Raw genomic sequence first — 19119 nt, forward strand, 5'->3', positions numbered from 1 at the left:
CCAACATCAGATTTGCCAGCAAAGTCAGTCAGCTATAACATTATACCTGCCAGTTACTGAATGTCAAAGTTTTTATAACAAGTAAAGTGTTTTGTAAGAACCTGCAGTTAGCATCATTTTTAGGAATTCGATCTGTTTTCATAAGCTTTACCCCCGCTTAGTAAAACTGGCAATGTTTCACAATGAGCCGGTGCAACTATTTTCTGTTTCTTTAACTTTTTGTTGTTGCTGAGAGCCAATGGATTAAAACGTAAAGAAAACGATCTCCTTCAGCTATTTGCTGTGCATGTAGTGTATGTGAATTAATTTGATGCAAAGCAAGTGAGACAACAATAGACTTGCAAAAAACATGTTACAATTAGTCGGCCTAAGTTAATTTACTTCCTAAGTGACAGTAGTATTTACTGGTTTTCAGAAGTGCATTTTACTTTTGCTTTTTGGATGACAGCAGTGAGTAATCCTAGAACATTATGTGTAAATGGGCCCAGGCTGAAGGATTTGACAGACTTTAGACACCGGACAAGACAGACTCTAAGCAGGCCAATATTTGAATGACTCAAAATGGAAATGAATGAGACAACAGGGTGATTGGCCCATTGCACTTTCAAAGAGACACAGAAAACAGAGAGCGTTTCTTTGTTTTCCTCTGGAGACGAGAAAAGAGGGCACAAGGTGTGTTATTCTGTGAGCAACACAGGATGAAGAGATGGGTAGTGAAGGGAGATAAGGTTCATTAGAGGAGGTGAGCAGGAACAAAGCCTAATCTCCATTTTAACCTTACCTTTAGAGGGGGAACGCAGTTGCTGCTGTGATAAAGGACTAGTGCAGCCCTGAGCTATGCCCAGAATACTGATTAATCCCTTACCATTGTTATCAAGAGACGTCAGCTAATGCCGCGATGCTGAATCGCACTCAGCTGCTGTTGCTGAGGACAATTTCTCTCTATCTTTCCTTTCCTCTTCCTCATGTCCATTCTTTAGGTCTATCCGTCTCTCTTTCTCGCTTCATGTGGGGAGAATTGGTGCCTGGGGCCATAGATGGCAAAAGGGGGGCGTTAGTGTTTTGATAAGCATTGATATTAATCTTATAAATCTGAATTTAATGACCCGATGTGCCTGGACTGTAGACATTTGTCATGGAATCCTCACATGAGGAATAAAGCTAATAGGTTCTCTGAATTCACATTGACTCTTTTTTGGAGAAAGGATGACTTGCTCATGCTTTACATGCTTTGCAGAAGACAATCTTATGTGTTTGTGTTATCGACCTACTTTGCAAGCTCCCATATATATTGTACAGTAGCACAAAAGATGGTACTTTTCATGTTAAGAGCATAAGATTTCTCCAGGAGACCATTAAAGAGATGTGAAAGGGCAAAGATGAAAAAGAATGAGGGGAGGGGAGGGGACAGAAAAGGGAGATCAAACAGAGGAAGAGTAGTTTAGCCTCAGCATGTGTTCTTAACATCCTTCCCTGTTTCTCTTCATCGCCTCCTCCTCCTCCCCCCTTCCCTCTTTCAGACTGTCTGTCTTGATGGATTGGCCCATCAGTTAGAAATAATTAGGATGAGCTGGAGTCTTGTCGTCCTGAATGCAGTATCACCAGGGAACAGGGTCAAGCCTTAAAAGCAGACTTTGTGTCTTCGGAAAAGGACATAAAATTGCATCATCCTGCTTCATTGCTCTGATAAATCTGTAAAAAACAAACAAACATGCAAAGACAAGCAGTTAAACTCTAGTGGGTTCACCTGCTGCTCGACGGGTGTCGTAAGCTGTTATTTCTATCCCCATATGTGCGAGCCTCAGCATGATCTAACATAACCCTGTGAGCTGGTTTAATGATAGCATGGTCAGATACTGAAGGTATCATCATGTATGCATTTCCCCCTCTCTCAGCCTTACATGTACACATAAACAAACATATTTGTTTATGTGATGACAATCACTCGCTCTTGAGCAGAAGCTCCCGTCCACTGGAGGCCACCACTCCAATCTACAGCCCTCTGATTAAACCATTTTAATGCTGACACTTTTTAATTGTGTGCTTTTTATTAAACTCCAACATAATGGGGATATAATAATGGGACCCCCTTGAAAACGAGGCGCTACACCTCAAGGGGCCTATCCCAATATATAATATAAATGGTTAAATTAGACGTGTCAGGGGAGCTTTGTGACTCATCGATGCGTAGTTGCAGACAGTTCAACAATAATAATACAAACAGACAATAATACAAACATTTTACAATTATATTATGTCTTAGTTTATCGATATAAACATATATAGTATATAAATAAATAAATATGTATATACACATATACATATCCAAAGGTACTTTGAAATACATTTCATAAATTACAATTCAGTTATTCCTGAAATAACCTTTAGTCAACTACCTGTATGTCTCGATGGTAGCAGTTGCAAATTGTGCAGCTGAGTGTATAAATTGTGGCTCTTCTGCTAAATATAGTCCCATTAGTTCCTCATGTGGCTCCGCTGCTGTAACCTGGATCAGGTAGCTCTTTCTGACAGCTTTGTACAGTGACCAGATGAGGAGAAAATGGACCTGTTTTTATTTGTTCTAATTTACAGGTTTCAAACGTAAGTCAATTAGGACATGAAGGTGGTGTTAAGAAGGATCTGTCCTTTGGTGAAACATACATGTAATACATGTCATGTAATCAATTCTATTTGTACAGAGACCATGAACAATGTCAAACATAAATGTTGCCATTAGATGCATGTGTTTGTAAAACACCTTTATCTCAGTGTTGACGTGGTAGGACAGAAAGCAACAAGATTCATCATCAGTCTTGGTAAATATAAAATATGCCATTCAAGGGGTCTCTGTTTTAAGTTGATGGTTTTACATTACCTGCAGAGAAGTCTCAGGTGCAGTGTCTTTAAAGGTGCACTTATACAGATTGTGTTTTCTGGCTCCTATCCTTAATCATTTGAAAAAGTTTCACTACTTTCACAGTAGGCAGCTGTTTGAAGTGGAGAAGCTAATATAACCATCCAGTGATGAAGTTGGCAACTAAGTGGAAAAAGTGGAAATGCATTTCTTCCCCTCTTCGGCTGCCCTAAGGCAAAATCTCCCAAAAAATGGATCTTTTTTTTTTTAAAGTGAATATTTCACTAGCATATAAGGGTGCCCAAAAACATATCCCCAAATTAGGTCTGTTCCCAACTAAGGATTTACATGGTTTTAATCCCAACATCCATAACGATCCACGGAATTGTTAAAAAAGGAGTGCGCTGGATGTGCTAACTGTTCGCTTACATGTGGAACATAACATAAAAGATAATAAAGAGACAGTGTTGTTTTTGTGTGTTTTTGTATTTCCCACTGGTGGCGAAACACTTACATAAACCTCAGAAGCTTGGCAGAAGGGACCAGATCTTCAGGTAATAATCTAATCTAGGCTGGGAGGATGGAGGATGGAGGATGACCCCCCCCCCTTTGGTCCTGTCAGCCAGAGACTTTATTGCAAGCCCTGAGCCCCAGTGGACCATCTCAACCTTCCAGATAATGGCTTATTTGTCATGAAGGAGTCTGACCTTCTGCTAATACCCCTAAACAATGCCACAATATTGCAGTCATCATCATCATCATCATCACCATTCCTCTTTGACTCTACTTTCTTTAGATGTACGTAAGACCTTGAGAAGGCCCATTCTGTATAATTTCTTTTCTAAAGGTTGTGAGATGGGGTTTTTTTTTTTACTCAAACACTGAATTCTTTCCCTTTTGAACATTTTGTTCTTTTCCTTGGAAAGTTCAGCCACTCTTTCCTCGATTGTCTCTAACGGGGAATGAATTTGTGGTCACCATCTCTATTACCTGAAGAAATTTAGCCCCAAAAAAAGTCAAACAGACACCAGGGCTGTAGTTCATCCTCTGCGTGGATTCATTATTTAAACATGACCTTTTTTCCTCCTCTTCTTTAAAAGTGGCACCTTCATGAATTTTGTCAGGCGGACAGATTGGTTGGCAGCGTGTAAAGTGTGAGGTGAAAAGAGGTGCCACAGATAATCTGGAACAGGCAATTCCTCCCCTCCATTACTGAGATGAATTTGATTGTGAGAGTGAATGAGAAATGCAAACAGGCTGGGAATACATCGTTTGAATTGTAAGTATTGTTGGTATTTACTCTTTTTAATCACACAAAGGAAGTGACCATAAATCACTTTGAATTCATTTAAGTCTATGGCAGGAGGTCTGCAGCCACATTTTAAATACTCATTATCTGTTAGTCACAAACGTCAGACATGTATTTATGATTCAGGATATTTGGTAACAGAATATGATCACCCGGACAGGAGATCAGACAAGGAAACACACAGAACACGGTCAATTTCATATACTGTAAAATACTATATATAGAATCACTTTGATTTTCACGCATCTTGTTTGTGTGGACGCTATTATAAATTGTATATATTTTGTTTCTGGAATTGATTGAACTGACAGTTTGTGTGTGAAACAGTACACACAATGTTCATTGTTGACAATGACTGGCCTGTGGTTTTAATTAATTGTGAGTCAATTTATGGTCAATATCATGTTGGTGTGACATTTACAGTAAATGTGGCTGAGCAGAGGTATGTGTCTGTCTGTCTGTCTGTCTGTCTGTCTGTCTGTCTGTCTGTCTGTGTGTGTGTGTCTGTGTGTGTGTGTGTGTGTGTCTTGTATTTTCAGTTGCTGATTGTTCTTCAATCAATGCGATGATAACAGTAATATTCTCTGTTTTTGATGATTTGTATACATAGATATATAGGGAATCATAACAGCATTTTGTGCAGTGAGAGAAAAATGGTGCCATGTATATGGTGAATGACAGACATACAATGTATATGCATGGCTGAATATTTTTTGTAAGGGTATGGTGTGTGCGTGCCATTTCCTGGGTGTTTACACAGCCTTTCATGTTCAATGCATGGAGCCTTGTCAGTGTCATCCTCACATCCAGATCAAACTCTGAGTCTGAGTGGCTCAGCTGGCAGGAGAGGACAGAGCAGGACAGCTGCACATAAAAATATGACTGGTCACCTCTTTTATGGCTTTCATGCTTTAAGGTCCTATGGTTTCTGCACCAGGTGCGCACCCAGAGCATGACTAGGATTTAACACACAACCCTTCATCACTGCAATATCCTCTCTGCCCCCAAACTGTCTTATCTTCCTCCAAAGTGCATTCATGCTCATGCATTGGCCTGAGCTGTTTATGGAGTTCAGTTTTATTTGCAAACAACATAATGAGGGATGACTTTCATGACACTACCTGTCACGTTTTCACCCATCATTCTTGTTTTGAGTCGTCCCTGACGAGAAAAGCCGCCCTCAGAAATAACCTTCAGGAGGTGTTTCATAAATACTAAGCACACAGAACATGTTCTGTTATCAGAAAGTTGTGTTCTCTCTGCAGCCGTGATATACAGTATTTTATATGGCAGCCACGGTGAAACCTGCTTCATCCTGATGATAGAACGAATGCAAAGATGATGAAAAGATGATGGAATTCCATCTACCAAACATGATACCCTTTTCAATTACACAAAAAAACACATGTTGTTGGTTTGTGTTTTTTTTTAAAGATTGTTCAAAATACAATACAGTCTGTGAATGAATCTGGTCAGTATAAGAAGAGCAAAATTGCTCTGTGTCTTTTGGTATCCTGATAAGGAGAGGAGATACATCCTTATTAATGCAAAGGAAACACCATTGGATAAAACTTGGTTTGAATATTCCAACAGAAGATTAATGCCATGTTGGGTATCTTAATATGGCGTTAACAGAGGCTGATACAGGCAGTGAAGGTCTTTCATACACATGAAATTACCATCATGCGAACACTATACGGTATCACCATGAAATATATTTAGCCACAAAATTGAGCAGTTAAAAATAAAAATGTAGCTCTGACAATTGGCACATTTTCAAATGATAAACGTGTCAATAATATGGACATAAGTATTATGATTCTAAGAGATGAATGTGCCCAGTCTCCTCTCATTCGGTTTCCTGAAATTAAAAATATTAGCTTTCCATCATGGTCTGACATCTTGTCACATTCAAATCCAATTAAGCTGAAAAAAGGGCTCATAATAAAAACCTTCAGTTTTGACATATGCCTTTCAATGTCACTTAGCTCTGCCTCTGACTCAGAACGTTTTCTGCAATCAAAATTCCCCTCACTACTGCGGTGCATCGACCATCTTCGTCCACAGGTTTCCCCTTCGGGGGACACACGTGCGTTCCTCATCCCAAGGTTGGTAAACACAAATCAAAGCTCTGTTTGGTGATGGATCCTTAGGGTGGGGGCAGGGAGAATGTGTGGTGTGTGTGAGTGAGATGGGGCCTTGATCTGGCTGAGGGGAGATATTTGGATTGAGGGAAAAGACAATATCACTTCATGTGTCAGCATGCGTGTGTTTTTTCTACATGGGTCCATATGTGAGGATAGGATATGAACAGAAAAGTGTTATTAAAGCATGATCTCTGCACGCTCTGCATGTGTCAGATGACCCTCTAAAGCCAGTAGGTATTTTGGGTAAGTCAGTTTATGTGATTGATGAGCTTTTCTTAGTGTTATTCAGTATGTTGGATATTTTCCTCTTCCAGTTAACTCATCTGGCTTCAGGCCTACTTTTTCAATAATTACCACCTCTAAATAATGTGTGAAAGTTGTATGTCAACTTTTTCAGATAGATTCATATTGCAACTTGTCAGAATGTAAAAAAAAAAAAAAAAAAAAAAGGTCATTAACTTAGGAGTGTATAGCCATACTAGCAGTTCTGAACTAAATGCTAACTTCATAATCATGACAATGCTGTTACTTAGCAGGCATAATGTTTATAATATTAGCCCCCATGGTTTCAGATGTTACTTTTCTTAACAAGCACTTACCTACAGCTTGTTTAGGGATAGTTGCATTTAGCGGTCATCAGAAGCCTTCGGGCAGCTAATATGCTAAATTCTGCACATATAACAATTTTACAAGTGTACAGTGCTGATTTGTAAACTATACATTTCTTAATGCACAACTCTTCATTTGCTTTCAACTAAACCCTGGGTACTCTGTAGATGTGAATCCTCTTTCTGTCTAGGCATATATCATAGGTTTTCTGAATGGATCTACCGTTCCTGTCGAACAGAAGTACAGTTGGTACTACAATAATACTACATTTACTGGACTTAGACTATTACATGCTGTTACAAGATTATTGGGGATGCTAATGTTTCATTTCACTTTAACATGGTCATCAAATGGAATTTTGTCTCGGTGATGAAGCTGGAGAACAAGTCTGATTTTAATAACTTGGGGAGGGACATGATTGTGTAACAAATATCACAGCAACTGAGTCAGATGTTTAAACATTTCACTCTGAAGTACAAATATGTAACTCACGATGCTGAAAGCGGAATATTCAGGCAATTACCAAAGTAATCAGGATTCATTATTTAAGGATGAATATCTATAACTAATTTCATGGTTGGCCATGAAGGACTGTTTCAGAGATATTTAACACTGGAGAAATGTGGCAGACAGGCAGACAGAATAAATCATTACGAAATTTCCAATCATGCAACAAGCTTTAAAGTAATTCAGCTTTTAATCTTACTTCTTTTCAGTTGCAGTCTTGTTGTACTGCAAGTGTTGTACTGTCTTTAGCCAACAGTTTCTGAGTTCACACTCTTTACAAAGTCTGGAGCCAGTTTCAAGTTAAGTAACAGTGCGAAAAAAACAAAACACCCACTGCCACAGTTATAACAACGGTCTATTTTCTAAAGTATAGAAGAACAAATAAAATTGAGCTGTTGACACTACATAAATATGGATAAAGTTATAGCTCAGACTTTTAGATTTAAAATGTGCACTGAGGATGAAGTCACAAATTGTATTATTTGAATGCAGACAGACAGTCTGCAGCAAGAGGACAAACGCAAGAAGACAAGAGTTTCTTGGAGCATGTGGCTCACCAGACTGTCCCTTTAAGCCCTGTGAGATATTATAGTGGGACGAGTTCCAATTGAAACTTCACATCCATCTTTTCTCTTTGGTTTCTAATTAGCAGTTAACAGATGATGCATCACAGAGACAGAAGGGAAAGAGAGCGCATAGAGCTGTACAGCAAAGCCTCCAGTGACTGATAGCAGCCCCTTATGCCACCCACTTCTTGAGATTTTGAGATTTTTCAGGTGAGTGATTTCCCTCTTTCCCTTTGCAGGCCTCAAATCTGGGCTGGGCTGATCTCAGTTAAACTCTTAATAAGCCCCATTTCACGGCATGCAGCCCAGAGATTAGATCTGACAGGGCACGCGCGGGCTATAGTACTGAGACTACAGATCTGCAGGCTTAGGTGTGGATTGGAAATGTTCCAAAGCCAGGTGCAGCATGTTGGACAGGCATGATGATACCTGGAACCATTATTGGGAGAAGTCGATTGACCATTACACCTGCTGTACAGCACCTAAGTCCTGACTTTGTCTTTTCTTTTTTAGAAGCAGTTTTGGAGATGTTACAATAGCGTGTTTTCTTCCCCAATTTCAATATGGCCACATATGACTTATTGAATTGTATTCAGGCTTGAGACGTTACTTGTATTAGCCTAGATCACTTTCTGCCCTCGGTAAATCTGCTAAACGTGAAACAACCATGACACTGATAACAATACATCTCCACGTTACATCGCAATCTGTTAGGAATAATATCTACAGGGATAAGCATACACTCACTCACTCACATACACTCACTTCTTGCTCGGTCACTTTCGTTTTTTTCATTCTTAGCTTCCGTCACCATCCGGCCAAAGCCATTTTACCAAGCAGTATTAAGATGGGCTAACTAGTCTGCTGTCACACTACATACAGCTAAGCATGTGATGAGGGTAATCTGCATCTATGAATGGGATAGACGACATTCCCTGTGTTGAAAGTTGTGGTACAAAGATCAGCTTTGAAACTATTTCGTTTTAAAGGTGGAAAAGTTACATTTTCTTCTTTGAAATTGTATATTGGAATGTTGTTTTGGAAGGCCATAATGATACCGTAAACAAAATTGGCAATTAGGTAAAATTTGTTTTGTCTTAAAATAGTTACAGTTCCAACTCTCTCGCTGCTAGATGTTGATAGAGTTTTTTGAACCTCCAAACCCCCAAGATGCTCTTCCTCGACCACATGAAGTGTAAGGTGTTGGTTTTAGCAGCAACAGGATACAAATCCGACTCCATAAGAAGTTAAATATATATTCTCACAGCCTGGGGCACAAGCAGGTGAACTGAGCTTGCCATATGGCTTAGAGGGAGCTTATTAGGCTCTGAGCAGAAAACACATTATCCACAGTGGACCAAGGCCACGGAGAGATGATTTCCATTATGAAGGCCTTTAATTCCACTGCTGCAAGTAGAAGTATAGGAGGGAAGTGGAAAAGTGGAAAAATGCTTCTGGAGAAGAGCTCCAGCCCGACTACTCGTCTTGTGCATGAGTTGATAATGTATATGGTGGCTTGTGAGCTCCTCACTGGCACCGAGGAAGTGATTTGATTTCCTTGGTAAGAACTACTGTACATTATTTATCATATAAATGGATGACCATCTGACCTCATTGATTGATTGATTGATTGATTTTTTTGCTTCCTGATGTTTTTTTCTGCTTAATCTAATTAATTTCCATATGAAGGAATAACATTTCTCAGAAAATAAGTCAACAAAAACAATACAGTTAGAAAATGTAGACGTGGTCAATTTAATTCTGCTTCTGTTAATTTGTAATATTATATCAAATACCTGAGGGGATTGTAATTCTCCTCTGGTAAGCTTGTAACAAACAAGACAAGGTTCTATATAATCATTCACTGCTGTACAATTTCTAGTAGAATATTTTTATGTTAAGTGAAATGATTCTTGAGCTACAGCCCCCTCCATCTTGGCACTGAATTGGTATCCACCCTGTGAGGAGAGAGAAAGACCAACCAGGAGACAGAAAACTGTGCAGCAAAAGACCGCTTTAAATCTAGATGTAAAGTAGCTCTAAGAGAGCTCTGGGACAATGCATCAAATGGCAACATTTATCTATGATATTGTACATGGTTCCTTTACAAAGAAAACACAGCATAAAAATAAATAAATCCCCAGGGATGAGAGAGATTAATTTTTGCAGACAAAACATCTATTCACAGAAATGTTACAATGAATAGCCTCCACTGTATCCAGGTGTTCCTTTTGTTATTTCAAGGTAACAAGAATGTTGTGTCCAGTGTGCTACAGTTCTATTGTCTAATATCTGCAGCTCAGTATTTGTTTATTGCAATATATTCAACAGGAGTCACATCTGAGAAGATAGACAGCGATGCAGTTATAGTTTACATTAGTTAAGTGTCATTGTAGAGTACTGTATATGTACACTTAAAAATAGCAGAAAGAGGCAGGTAACTGTAGCTGCCAGTAGTTTACAGTCATTTAACAGGAACATTTGTTGTAGTCAGTGATCTCTCTACCTAAAGGTGGGAGGTTCAATACCCAGCTCCTGAAGTTGCACATTCAAGTGTACATGAGCAACACGCTGAACCCAAAATTGCTTTAATGCCACTGACGAGTGGATGTTTGTGGAGGGAGTAATGGTGTTGGATAGCTTGGCATTTTATTGCCCTCAGTGGGTGAATGTGGTGTGAACATGTCATGTAAAGTAAAAGCGCTTGGAGTAGTCGGAAGACTAGAAAAACCTTATTCATGTCAATGTACCGTAACTGGCTAAATTGCACTTATAGGGGACCTTTTGTACATCCAGTGACACTTTGATAGTTCAACAAGCATTTGTAGAATTGTTCAAATAAACAGCAAATTAATGGTTACCCATACAGAATGACCCCTGCTATTTATTTTGCCTTCCAATAAGGGACACTTGGCATTTCAGCCACAAACACTGAAATAACATCATCCACAGATTGTGAATTGTTGGTTCTGTTGCAGAGTAGCGTTACAAATCATTATTAGATTGTCATTGTTTATGGCATTTATTATTGTTACACTATTCAACACAATGAATCACAACCAATTTCCCCTTCTGTCAAACCTTATTGTAACTTCCTCATATATTGAAAATATCAATCTTTTGAAGAACCAACATCTTTTATATCAACCATGTGCACATACTGACCCCTGGTGGTCTAAATATGTAACTGCATCCAACTTAAGTATGGAAGGATGGATGGATGGCTTTAACATGTAGAAAAAGGTGTGGGCCATTTCTTTTACTATTATTATTTATGGAGGTCCTAAAATATCCAGTTCAAATACATTACAATATCTTTCTGAAGAAGCTGACCATTTCTTTATTGTCAACGATAAAAAATTTAAAAAAATTAAAAAGTCTGCAGCAGACTCTGTTCTTGAGCTCTTTTTTGTGTTCTTCCTTATCTTAAGCAAGAAATTGGCAAAATTAGTTATGAAGCAAAATCCTATATTGCAATTTCACATTTTTTTAGACCAATAACATTCATCCTTATTTGAATGCAGTTAAATTAAAATCTAAATATTGACTTTCCCTGTGTAAACCTGTAAAAGGTGTCTTTTTTTTATCTTGGCTGCTTCCCAATGTTAGTATGTAATTTACATTTTATGTACAAAAAAGAAAAGATAGAATCAGCTAATTAAAAACCTCATTAGGATGCAATAGGCCTCCAAGTCATGCATCCATGAGAAGAGTTAAGATCTTCAATAGAACTGTGATAAAGAGTTAGCTCCTAGTGGGAAAAGGTCATCTATTATTAACCTGAGGAACAAAAAATGCCTCTTTGGCATTAAAATAACCCTGATGTTGACTTTACAACAAGAAATAGTATTGTGTTTTGTTTTTTGTTTTTTTAAATTGGACATTGTTTTGTCAGAAGCTAAAATAAAGCTACGACTGACAATGCTTGTGCTTGTGTTTTTCGAACAATACAGGAGGAATTTATTGTTTGAGATCTCTGAGCTGAGAGGCACATCTCTGGGAATGTGTATCACTTGTTTGTGTAACCTGTGGATGTGAAGAGCTCTCAGGAGCTGCGTGAGCTCATTTAAGCTCCTCAGCTTTGCATTCCACCGAAACACTTTATCGCAACAGAATGCATCAGACATGAGCCTTTTTTTTTTACTCCTCAAACCTCCTGTGATGCATCCAGACACTCATAAAGACTGAGAGACATCAGTACTCAAAACTAAACACCACACCGGTGGCATAAGAATGAAAGAGAGAGACTGAGAAAATGACAACAATTTAAATAGGCCTCTGGCAAAGTGATAACTGAGAAGTCAGAGTTGTAAACAAAGCTTTCAACCAAAAAGTAACATCATGTTACAGAATCAAAACCAAGGGGAGGTCTATTTTATTCAGTTGTCTTATATTAGGTTGTTAATGGGACTGAAAAAAATCCTCTAAAAATATATCAGTATCCCTCTCCTCACTGCTATTGCCTTGTAACCAGAGCAGAACAGTTCATCATCATCCTCTATTTTTCTCAAGGTTACTGATGAATAGAACCAGACAGGGTCAGCTGGGAGACGTACTCATACAAGCTCTTTTTATGTCAAATCTTTCATCGCTGGTGCAAGGAGCAAAGATTTCCAGAGAAACAGCGGGGCACAAACAGAAAGGCCGACTGATGCAACAAAGATGAGCCTGACATGAGGACCATGAGAAAGGCAGCAGGAGGCTGCAGGCTGTCAGAAAGCATGAAGCAAACCAGTCTACTTGAAACTAATAAAGCTACATGGCAAACATCCTATGAGAATGGATCAATGGATTTTGTAATCAGACAACTCACTGTTAACACAGCTTAATGTATAAGATTAAAAGCTTTTCTTAAATATCATGATATGCATGTTAGGCCTATTTAAGAGATAAAGTTGTGTCATACAAACAAGCACACCACAAAGGGGAGGCTGTTAGAGTCGGTTGTCTCTCAACTGGAAGGTCGGGGGTTTGATCCCCAGCTCCCGTAGTAACATGTTCGATGTGTCCTCGGGAAAGACACTAAACTTTGTTCTTATTCATGGCAATAAGATCTGTAGTTTATACAGGGAATCTCTTTGTGCACTGAGTCAGAACATCATTAAGACGCTGCAGTGCATGTGAGGCCTTCATGTACTGAAACTGTGTGCTCTTTAAAACAAAGAAAAGACAGAGTTAACAGGATACCAAAAAAGCTGATGATTAAACCATGAAAGAGTGCACTCGTTTATGAAAATGTTTTGCATGATTGCTTTCCTGTTTGTGGTAAAGCAGCTGCAGTGTGAATGGAAACTGCAGATATCATAGTGACATACAGACAGCACAATAAGACATTTTTCATTTTGGGCCTTTAAAGGGGGAATTTGAACAAGAAAGTGTTAATAAGTGTTTAACTGGATGATTTGTAATCAAAGCAACCAACCTTTATGTCATAGTTGTCCTTTTGATGGTGTTCTGCACACTATTAAATTTTTACTTTGCTAAAAGTTATATTAGCGTAAATGCTGTTTCATAGTGACTAGTGATTTGTCATAAAATGGTTGTTTTAGAAAGTGTTGGCAACGGCTTATTATATAACAAAATTATATTAAAATTGTACACTGTTATTGTCACCATAAAAGTAAACCTTCCTTTATATAATATTTTTAAAACAATCTGTTAGAAGGTGCTTCACAAAAGTAAAAAGTATAAGCACAGAGGTCTGTCTAAATGTTTTTAATCCCTAGTGAAGACTCTTGAATCCAAACTTTCTGTATGTAATTGGTTTAGCCTATATTCTTATTTTAAAATGTGTATTGTATGATTTTGAAGGAATGTGTTCAAACTTCAAACTGTGTGTAGATGCTATTTTTGGCCAGATCTCTTCGGGGAGAAAAATGACAACGATGTTGCCTAAATGGCATGCAAATATGAAAACTTAAATAGGCCTATAGGTGTTTGACACAAAATTGCCGTAAAGCTACACAAAAAAAGATAAAAGGTTCTGATATATACTATGCGCATATTTCAACAATCACAACCAATGGTTAAAACAATTGTAGAAATGTCTTACGTATGACATTGGCTTATTTGACAGTGTTTACTATTTAATAGTTCTCTTGATAAATTGTAATAATTCACATCTAATCCATCTTTTCCTCTAGGTGGCAGAAAACTGCAGAAAACAAGAGATGTGAAAAATGTAACCTCCTGTAGCCTCATTTATGGGTTATGTTATGTTTATTCTAAATGTAGGCGTACTTGAATGAACTCTGGCTAAATGATTAATTATCTCGTGTATATATTTGGGATTATACTAATATTGATAGTTTATGCAATAAATAAAGAAATGTTTAAAACCTTTCCGCTGTTGACATTTCTTTCTGTTTCACGGATTTGTTGAGTTTTCTAAATCATCCAGACTATCCACTGACAAAACAGGAGTTAAATAATTGTTACAATATCTAAAAGATACGTTTTTACAATTTTTTAATATACGCCACAAGGGTCAAAGTTGAACAGTTCGCCACTTAAAATGGCGGATGAACCAACACGGGAGTGGAGCGATGAGCAGCTCAAAAATGATGATTTACCCAAAAAAGACATCATAAAGTTCATTCAGGACAATGCAGCACATTCGGTATGTTTGTCGCCTTTGCTTCTTTTTTTCTCTCTCTTTAATTTGTTGGTAATTAAAGTGTAAATGCTCTGCGTGAGTCGCATCATGCAGCGTGGTTAGCTAAAAGGAGCCACATACGGATGTGCTGCATTTTAGCATCATGTTCACAACAACACACTATTACTTGTGTTACCATTCACATCAGATTGCACAAACGGCTTTGTGTGCCAAACGATAGTTTTTGTATGTCGGTGTTTCTAATTGTGTTATTCATGAAGCTGTCAGTGATATTTAAGAGTATAAAGACGATGGTTAAATAAAGCTCTAATCTTTAAAGTTGTCTCGTCTTCTGTTTCAGTTCCTCAATGAACATAAGCTGCTGGGAAACATCAAAAATGTTGCTAAAACAGCCAAGAAAGAACAGCTGATTATCGCCTATAATCAGCTCTTTGAAAGCAAAGTAAGTGGTGCTAATGAAGCTAATTTAAGATGATGCGTGGTCCATGTGGTTTGGATGAGCCAATAACAAGCATGTGTGATTGATGCATTATTTCTCATTTGCAGAAATTCAAAGGCACAGAGGTTGAAGTTGTTACTGAGCAGTTGAAAGCTGTGAAAGTTGACGATAAACCCAAAGAAGTCAAGACAGAAGTTGTAGATGAGGTACCTGTCCGGAGTTTTTTTTTTTTTTTTTTTTTTTTTTTTTTTTTGTCTTATAGTTTTCAGTAATTGCTCTGCACATGTTCTGAATTACTCTGTTGTTTTCTGCAGGGTCCACCCAAGTACAAAAAGTCTGTGCTGAAGAAAGGTGACAAAGAAAACTTTCCAAAGAAAGGAGAGGTCGTGGGCTGCTGGTACACAGGCTCTTTGGAGGATGGAACCGTCTTCGACACAAATATTCCCACAAGTATGTCAGAAATAAAGCTTCCAGTGCAACTCCACCACCAATGGTGGGAGCACCCTGATTGTTTGTACTGATCAAATTACCACCGGCTTAACCTCTTCATTGTTGTCTTTCTGCAGCTGCTAGAAAGAAGAAGCAAACTAAACCACTTACCTTTAAAGTTGGCTTGGGCAGAGTCATCAGAGGAGTGAGTGATTCAGACGTGTCTTTCACTCTGGACTTTACATTTCTGTCAGTTTAATAGCATCTCAGCTACGCATCATCATCATTTATTAATGTTTTCTTTCACAGTGGGACGAGGCCCTCCTAACAATGAGCAAGGGTGAAACTGCTCGGCTGGAAATTGAACCAGAGTGGGGCTATGGAAGAAAGGGTCTCCCTGACTCCAAGTATCCTTCAATTAAGTCGTTTTTTTTTAGCTCTGTGTCCTGTAATTATTTGAACGTTAATAGTATGTTTAATTGTCTGCTTTAATTTTATATTACTTCCATACTGCATCAGCTGTTTATTCTTAACTCCAGTTCTACCAGGATTCCACCAAATGCGAAGCTGATCTTTGAGGTGGAGCTGGTGTCTGTGGATTAACTGAGGAGCTTTTGGCCAGCATGCACTACATTTCCAGGACGGGTCATTAAATTCCTGCTGGTGTAGTGGTTAAAGTTAAAATCATTGGATTGCACCGTTCTGTTTATGCTTTGTGTTGATTCAAGGAACGGCCAGCGATTTAAGTTTTGGCTTGTCAATAATGTAAATATGAAACACCCTGAAACCTTAATGTCTGTATTGTTTTGTTCTTTTGCATGTACGATGTAAATGAGAAATAAACCTGTTTCAGAGACAACTGAATGATTTTCTGCTCACGATTGATGAAACCAATTCTTCTCCGAGTACTCTAAATCTCATTTTCATGTTAGCTGTATAACAGTGTTTAGTTCAGGTTCTGGTAATGAACAGCGTAGTTAAACATTTCATCAGAACATTTTATTGTACACATCTAATTTCTGCACATGGCTATGAGCCTTAAATTAATAATTGTTGCAGAACTAAAAATCAAATCCACTTTGAACAGAGGTGCTGATGGCCTAGCAGTTACCTGGCTACATCAGAATAGTATATTGCCAAAGAGATTTACATAAAGAATTTGAAAGGTTTTTGGTGCAAAAAGGAAAAGGAAATGACAAAATGTTATGACAACTGTGGTTCAAGTCTATCCTCCAGCCTTTTTATGTGAAGGCAGAAGCCCTTAAAAAGGTTCTTGTGGGCGTGCTGGTGGCGCAGAGGTAGCGCACGAGGCCCATGTATTGAGGCTCAGTCCTCGCACGGGCAGACAGGGTTTGCTTCCGGCCTGTGGCTCATTTCCCACATCTCTGCCCACTGTCTCTCTCTCCCTGATTTCCGCCTCTATCCACTTTCCTCTCTATAATAAAAGGCATAAAGGCCAAGGTTTTTGTACAACTAGCGAAATCACAATTTCATGACTTGCCTTAAAGGCAAAGGGGATAAAGCTACAAACTGTCAGATAAATCGAACTATAAGACTGAAAATAAAGAGCTCTTCTAAGGTTTGGGCATAAAGCCTTGCAAAGAACATCTCTGCTCAACAAGACCTTAAAGAAGAAAGAGCACTCAAAAGCAGACTTTTTGTCCAAGCCAAACAGTTTATTCTGTACAGAAAGATAACATTGAACTTGGTAGAAACTGATGAGGGGTGACCATGTTTCTCCTTTCAAGCATTGAAGCACTTAGGAGTTAGCATTGGGTCCCTTCTTCTTTCCGAAGGTGGGCACAACGTTTACAAAGCGCCTGTTGTACTGGATGCGACGCTTAGCGCGGCCAGTCTTCTTCTTTTTCTTCTCCTGCTTGTCAACCTTGAAAAAGAAAAAGGATGGGCATCTGTTATTATGAAGTATTTTTTTTCCAGTCTAGATAGATCTGTGAATATTATGAATTGACTACAACCCCGGGTAACAGAAAAGGAATAAAGCCTTCTTACCTTGGGTGTCTGTCCCCTGACTTTACCGGCACGAGCCAGGGAGCCGTGAACCTTTCCTAATGAGGGGAAGAGAACTGGTTAACTGGGAAATAGTCTTAACAAACCAAGATTCCTGAAAATACCTGTGCGATTCCCTGGGTGGGGCATGACCTCATGAAAACAAGTCAGTGTGTTCATTTAAAGTGATGCTTGTCCACATGATGGTTTGTGCTAAATTGGATGTTGTCTACATCATCAGGGCTGGCCATTAACAGTCAGCAGTAACATCAGACAAGACAGATGTTTCCCATACGCATTTGTTAAGGTGTATGGGATCAAAATGAAGCACTGACTTAACTACAGAGTGGACACATGGCTAAGGTGCAGCAACAAAATATAAAACAATTGTAGCTTAGCATATTGAACAACATCCATGTATATATAACATTTTCCACATTTTAGCTAAATGTGCTGTCTGTTAACTGACCTCCCAGCAGCCTGCCAGCTACCTCCAGGGTGCAGAGCTCTGAGATGCCACAGGATGCCAGGGAGGCATCGTCCTCCAGAGGGCACCCAGCAAGCAACAACACCTGATCCTCAACCAGGAGACCCTCCAGATCCTGGACATGGGCCTGATGCACACAAAGATACTTTATTATCCAAACTCCCTTCCACATTAATTCAAGTGTTGTTCGGGAAAAGCTAAACAAAAAAACCTCATCTTAGTTATAAACACTGTTTCTGGGGGAAACCAATGTTCGGTGTATTGTTATCAAATTGTAAAAGTTTTACCTTGATCTGTCCAACAGTCTCCTGTCCGGTCACCTCAAGGGTGTGAGTATTCTGGGCACGCAAGAAGAGCTGCATTTTGTTGCTGGAAGATAAAGATAATAGGCCACATGATTCAGTGGTTGTCATTTTAACTATCAAGGAAATAAACTTTGACGCAGTTTTCATACCAGGCGGCAAACGCCGGTAACTCACAATACGTAAAACATTCCATCATCAATTAATGTGAAAAAAAACAAGTTTATTTTGTTAAAATATCATGCTTTTTCGTAAATTAGTAGAAGGGGACCAAAGAAACGTGGTGGGAACAGAAACAGACGTGTCTCCCTCGGTAGCTTGCTAATGCTATGCTAGCATAACTAGCCGCATGGGGCACGCGATTCATAAAGTCGCTTTTACTCATTTAACTGGACGATATGGAGAAACAAGAGTTATAACACCAGATAAACTGTTAAATAAGGGATATACTCGCTGACAGAAAATCTGTCGAGGTTTTACATAAAACCGGTTTTTTTTAACTTAAATTGCTCAGGCCTTACCTCGTTGATGCTAGACGTTCAACGCTAGGCATAAAAAGGACTGATGGAGGGACGACACTGCGCAGATGCGGATTTACGTACTGCGTATGAACCTGTGGCCACGCCCACTGCACTTTGTACTGCTATACTGAAAGATTACGCTATTTTTATGACTGTAACATCGTTAACAAATACACACAGATCAACGTCATCATTATAAACAAACTCTTGTGTAGCTGCTGTTTTAAAGTATGGATTATTTGTTATGGTTTAGCTCCCAGGTTTTCAGCTTTAAAGTAGTCTATTTCAGCACAAAAATATCTGGTAAGTACCTATTAGTTATATTT

At 38.7% G+C, this 19119-nt stretch overlaps 2 protein-coding genes across 2 annotated transcripts; one reads left to right on the forward strand and one right to left on the reverse strand.

The window, feature by feature from the left end:
• The first annotated feature begins 14473 nt into the window (after positions 1 to 14473).
• fkbp3 (FKBP prolyl isomerase 3) lies at positions 14474 to 16335 on the forward strand. Its single transcript, XM_079340971.1, has 7 exons — positions 14474 to 14611; positions 14949 to 15050; positions 15155 to 15253; positions 15362 to 15497; positions 15614 to 15681; positions 15786 to 15883; positions 16025 to 16335. Exons 1-7 carry the CDS (start codon positions 14507 to 14509, stop codon positions 16077 to 16079), a joined length of 663 nt encoding a protein of 220 aa, XP_079197097.1. The 5' UTR covers positions 14474 to 14506; the 3' UTR covers positions 16080 to 16335.
• Positions 16336 to 17131: 796 nt separating this feature from the next.
• Positions 17132 to 18906, reverse strand: faua (FAU ubiquitin like and ribosomal protein S30 fusion a). The gene is made up of 5 exons (XM_079344692.1): positions 18794 to 18906; positions 18258 to 18339; positions 17953 to 18097; positions 17487 to 17542; positions 17132 to 17361 (listed from the first exon to the last, which is right to left on the reverse strand). The coding sequence occupies exons 1-5, from the start codon at positions 18823 to 18825 to the stop codon at positions 17236 to 17238; spliced, it is 441 nt and encodes a 146-aa protein (XP_079200818.1). The 5' UTR covers positions 18826 to 18906; the 3' UTR covers positions 17132 to 17235.
• Positions 18907 to 19119: the final 213 nt, after the last annotated feature.

This window comes from Symphodus melops, assembly GCF_947650265.1.
Source record: "Symphodus melops genome assembly, chromosome: 1".
NCBI lineage: Eukaryota > Metazoa > Chordata > Actinopteri > Labriformes > Labridae > Symphodus > Symphodus melops.

Coding starts and splice junctions, on each gene's coding strand:
- fkbp3 (XM_079340971.1), top strand. CDS start 14,507: ATGGCGGATGAACCAACACGGGAGTGGAGCGATGAGCAGCTCAAAAAT. Junction 15,254..15,361: donor AGACAGAAGTTGTAGATGAG/GTACCTGTCCGG, acceptor TGTTTTCTGCAG/GGTCCACCCAAGTACAAAAA. Junction 15,498..15,613: donor CGACACAAATATTCCCACAA/GTATGTCAGAAA, acceptor GTCTTTCTGCAG/CTGCTAGAAAGAAGAAGCAA.
- faua (XM_079344692.1), bottom strand. CDS start 18,825: ATGCCTAGCGTTGAACGTCTAGCATCAACGAG. Junction 18,098..18,257: donor AGACTGTTGGACAGATCAAG/GTAAAACTTTTA, acceptor TGTGTGCATCAG/GCCCATGTCCAGGATCTGGA. Junction 17,543..17,952: donor AGCTGGCAGGCTGCTGGGAG/GTCAGTTAACAG, acceptor TCCCCTCATTAG/GAAAGGTTCACGGCTCCCTG.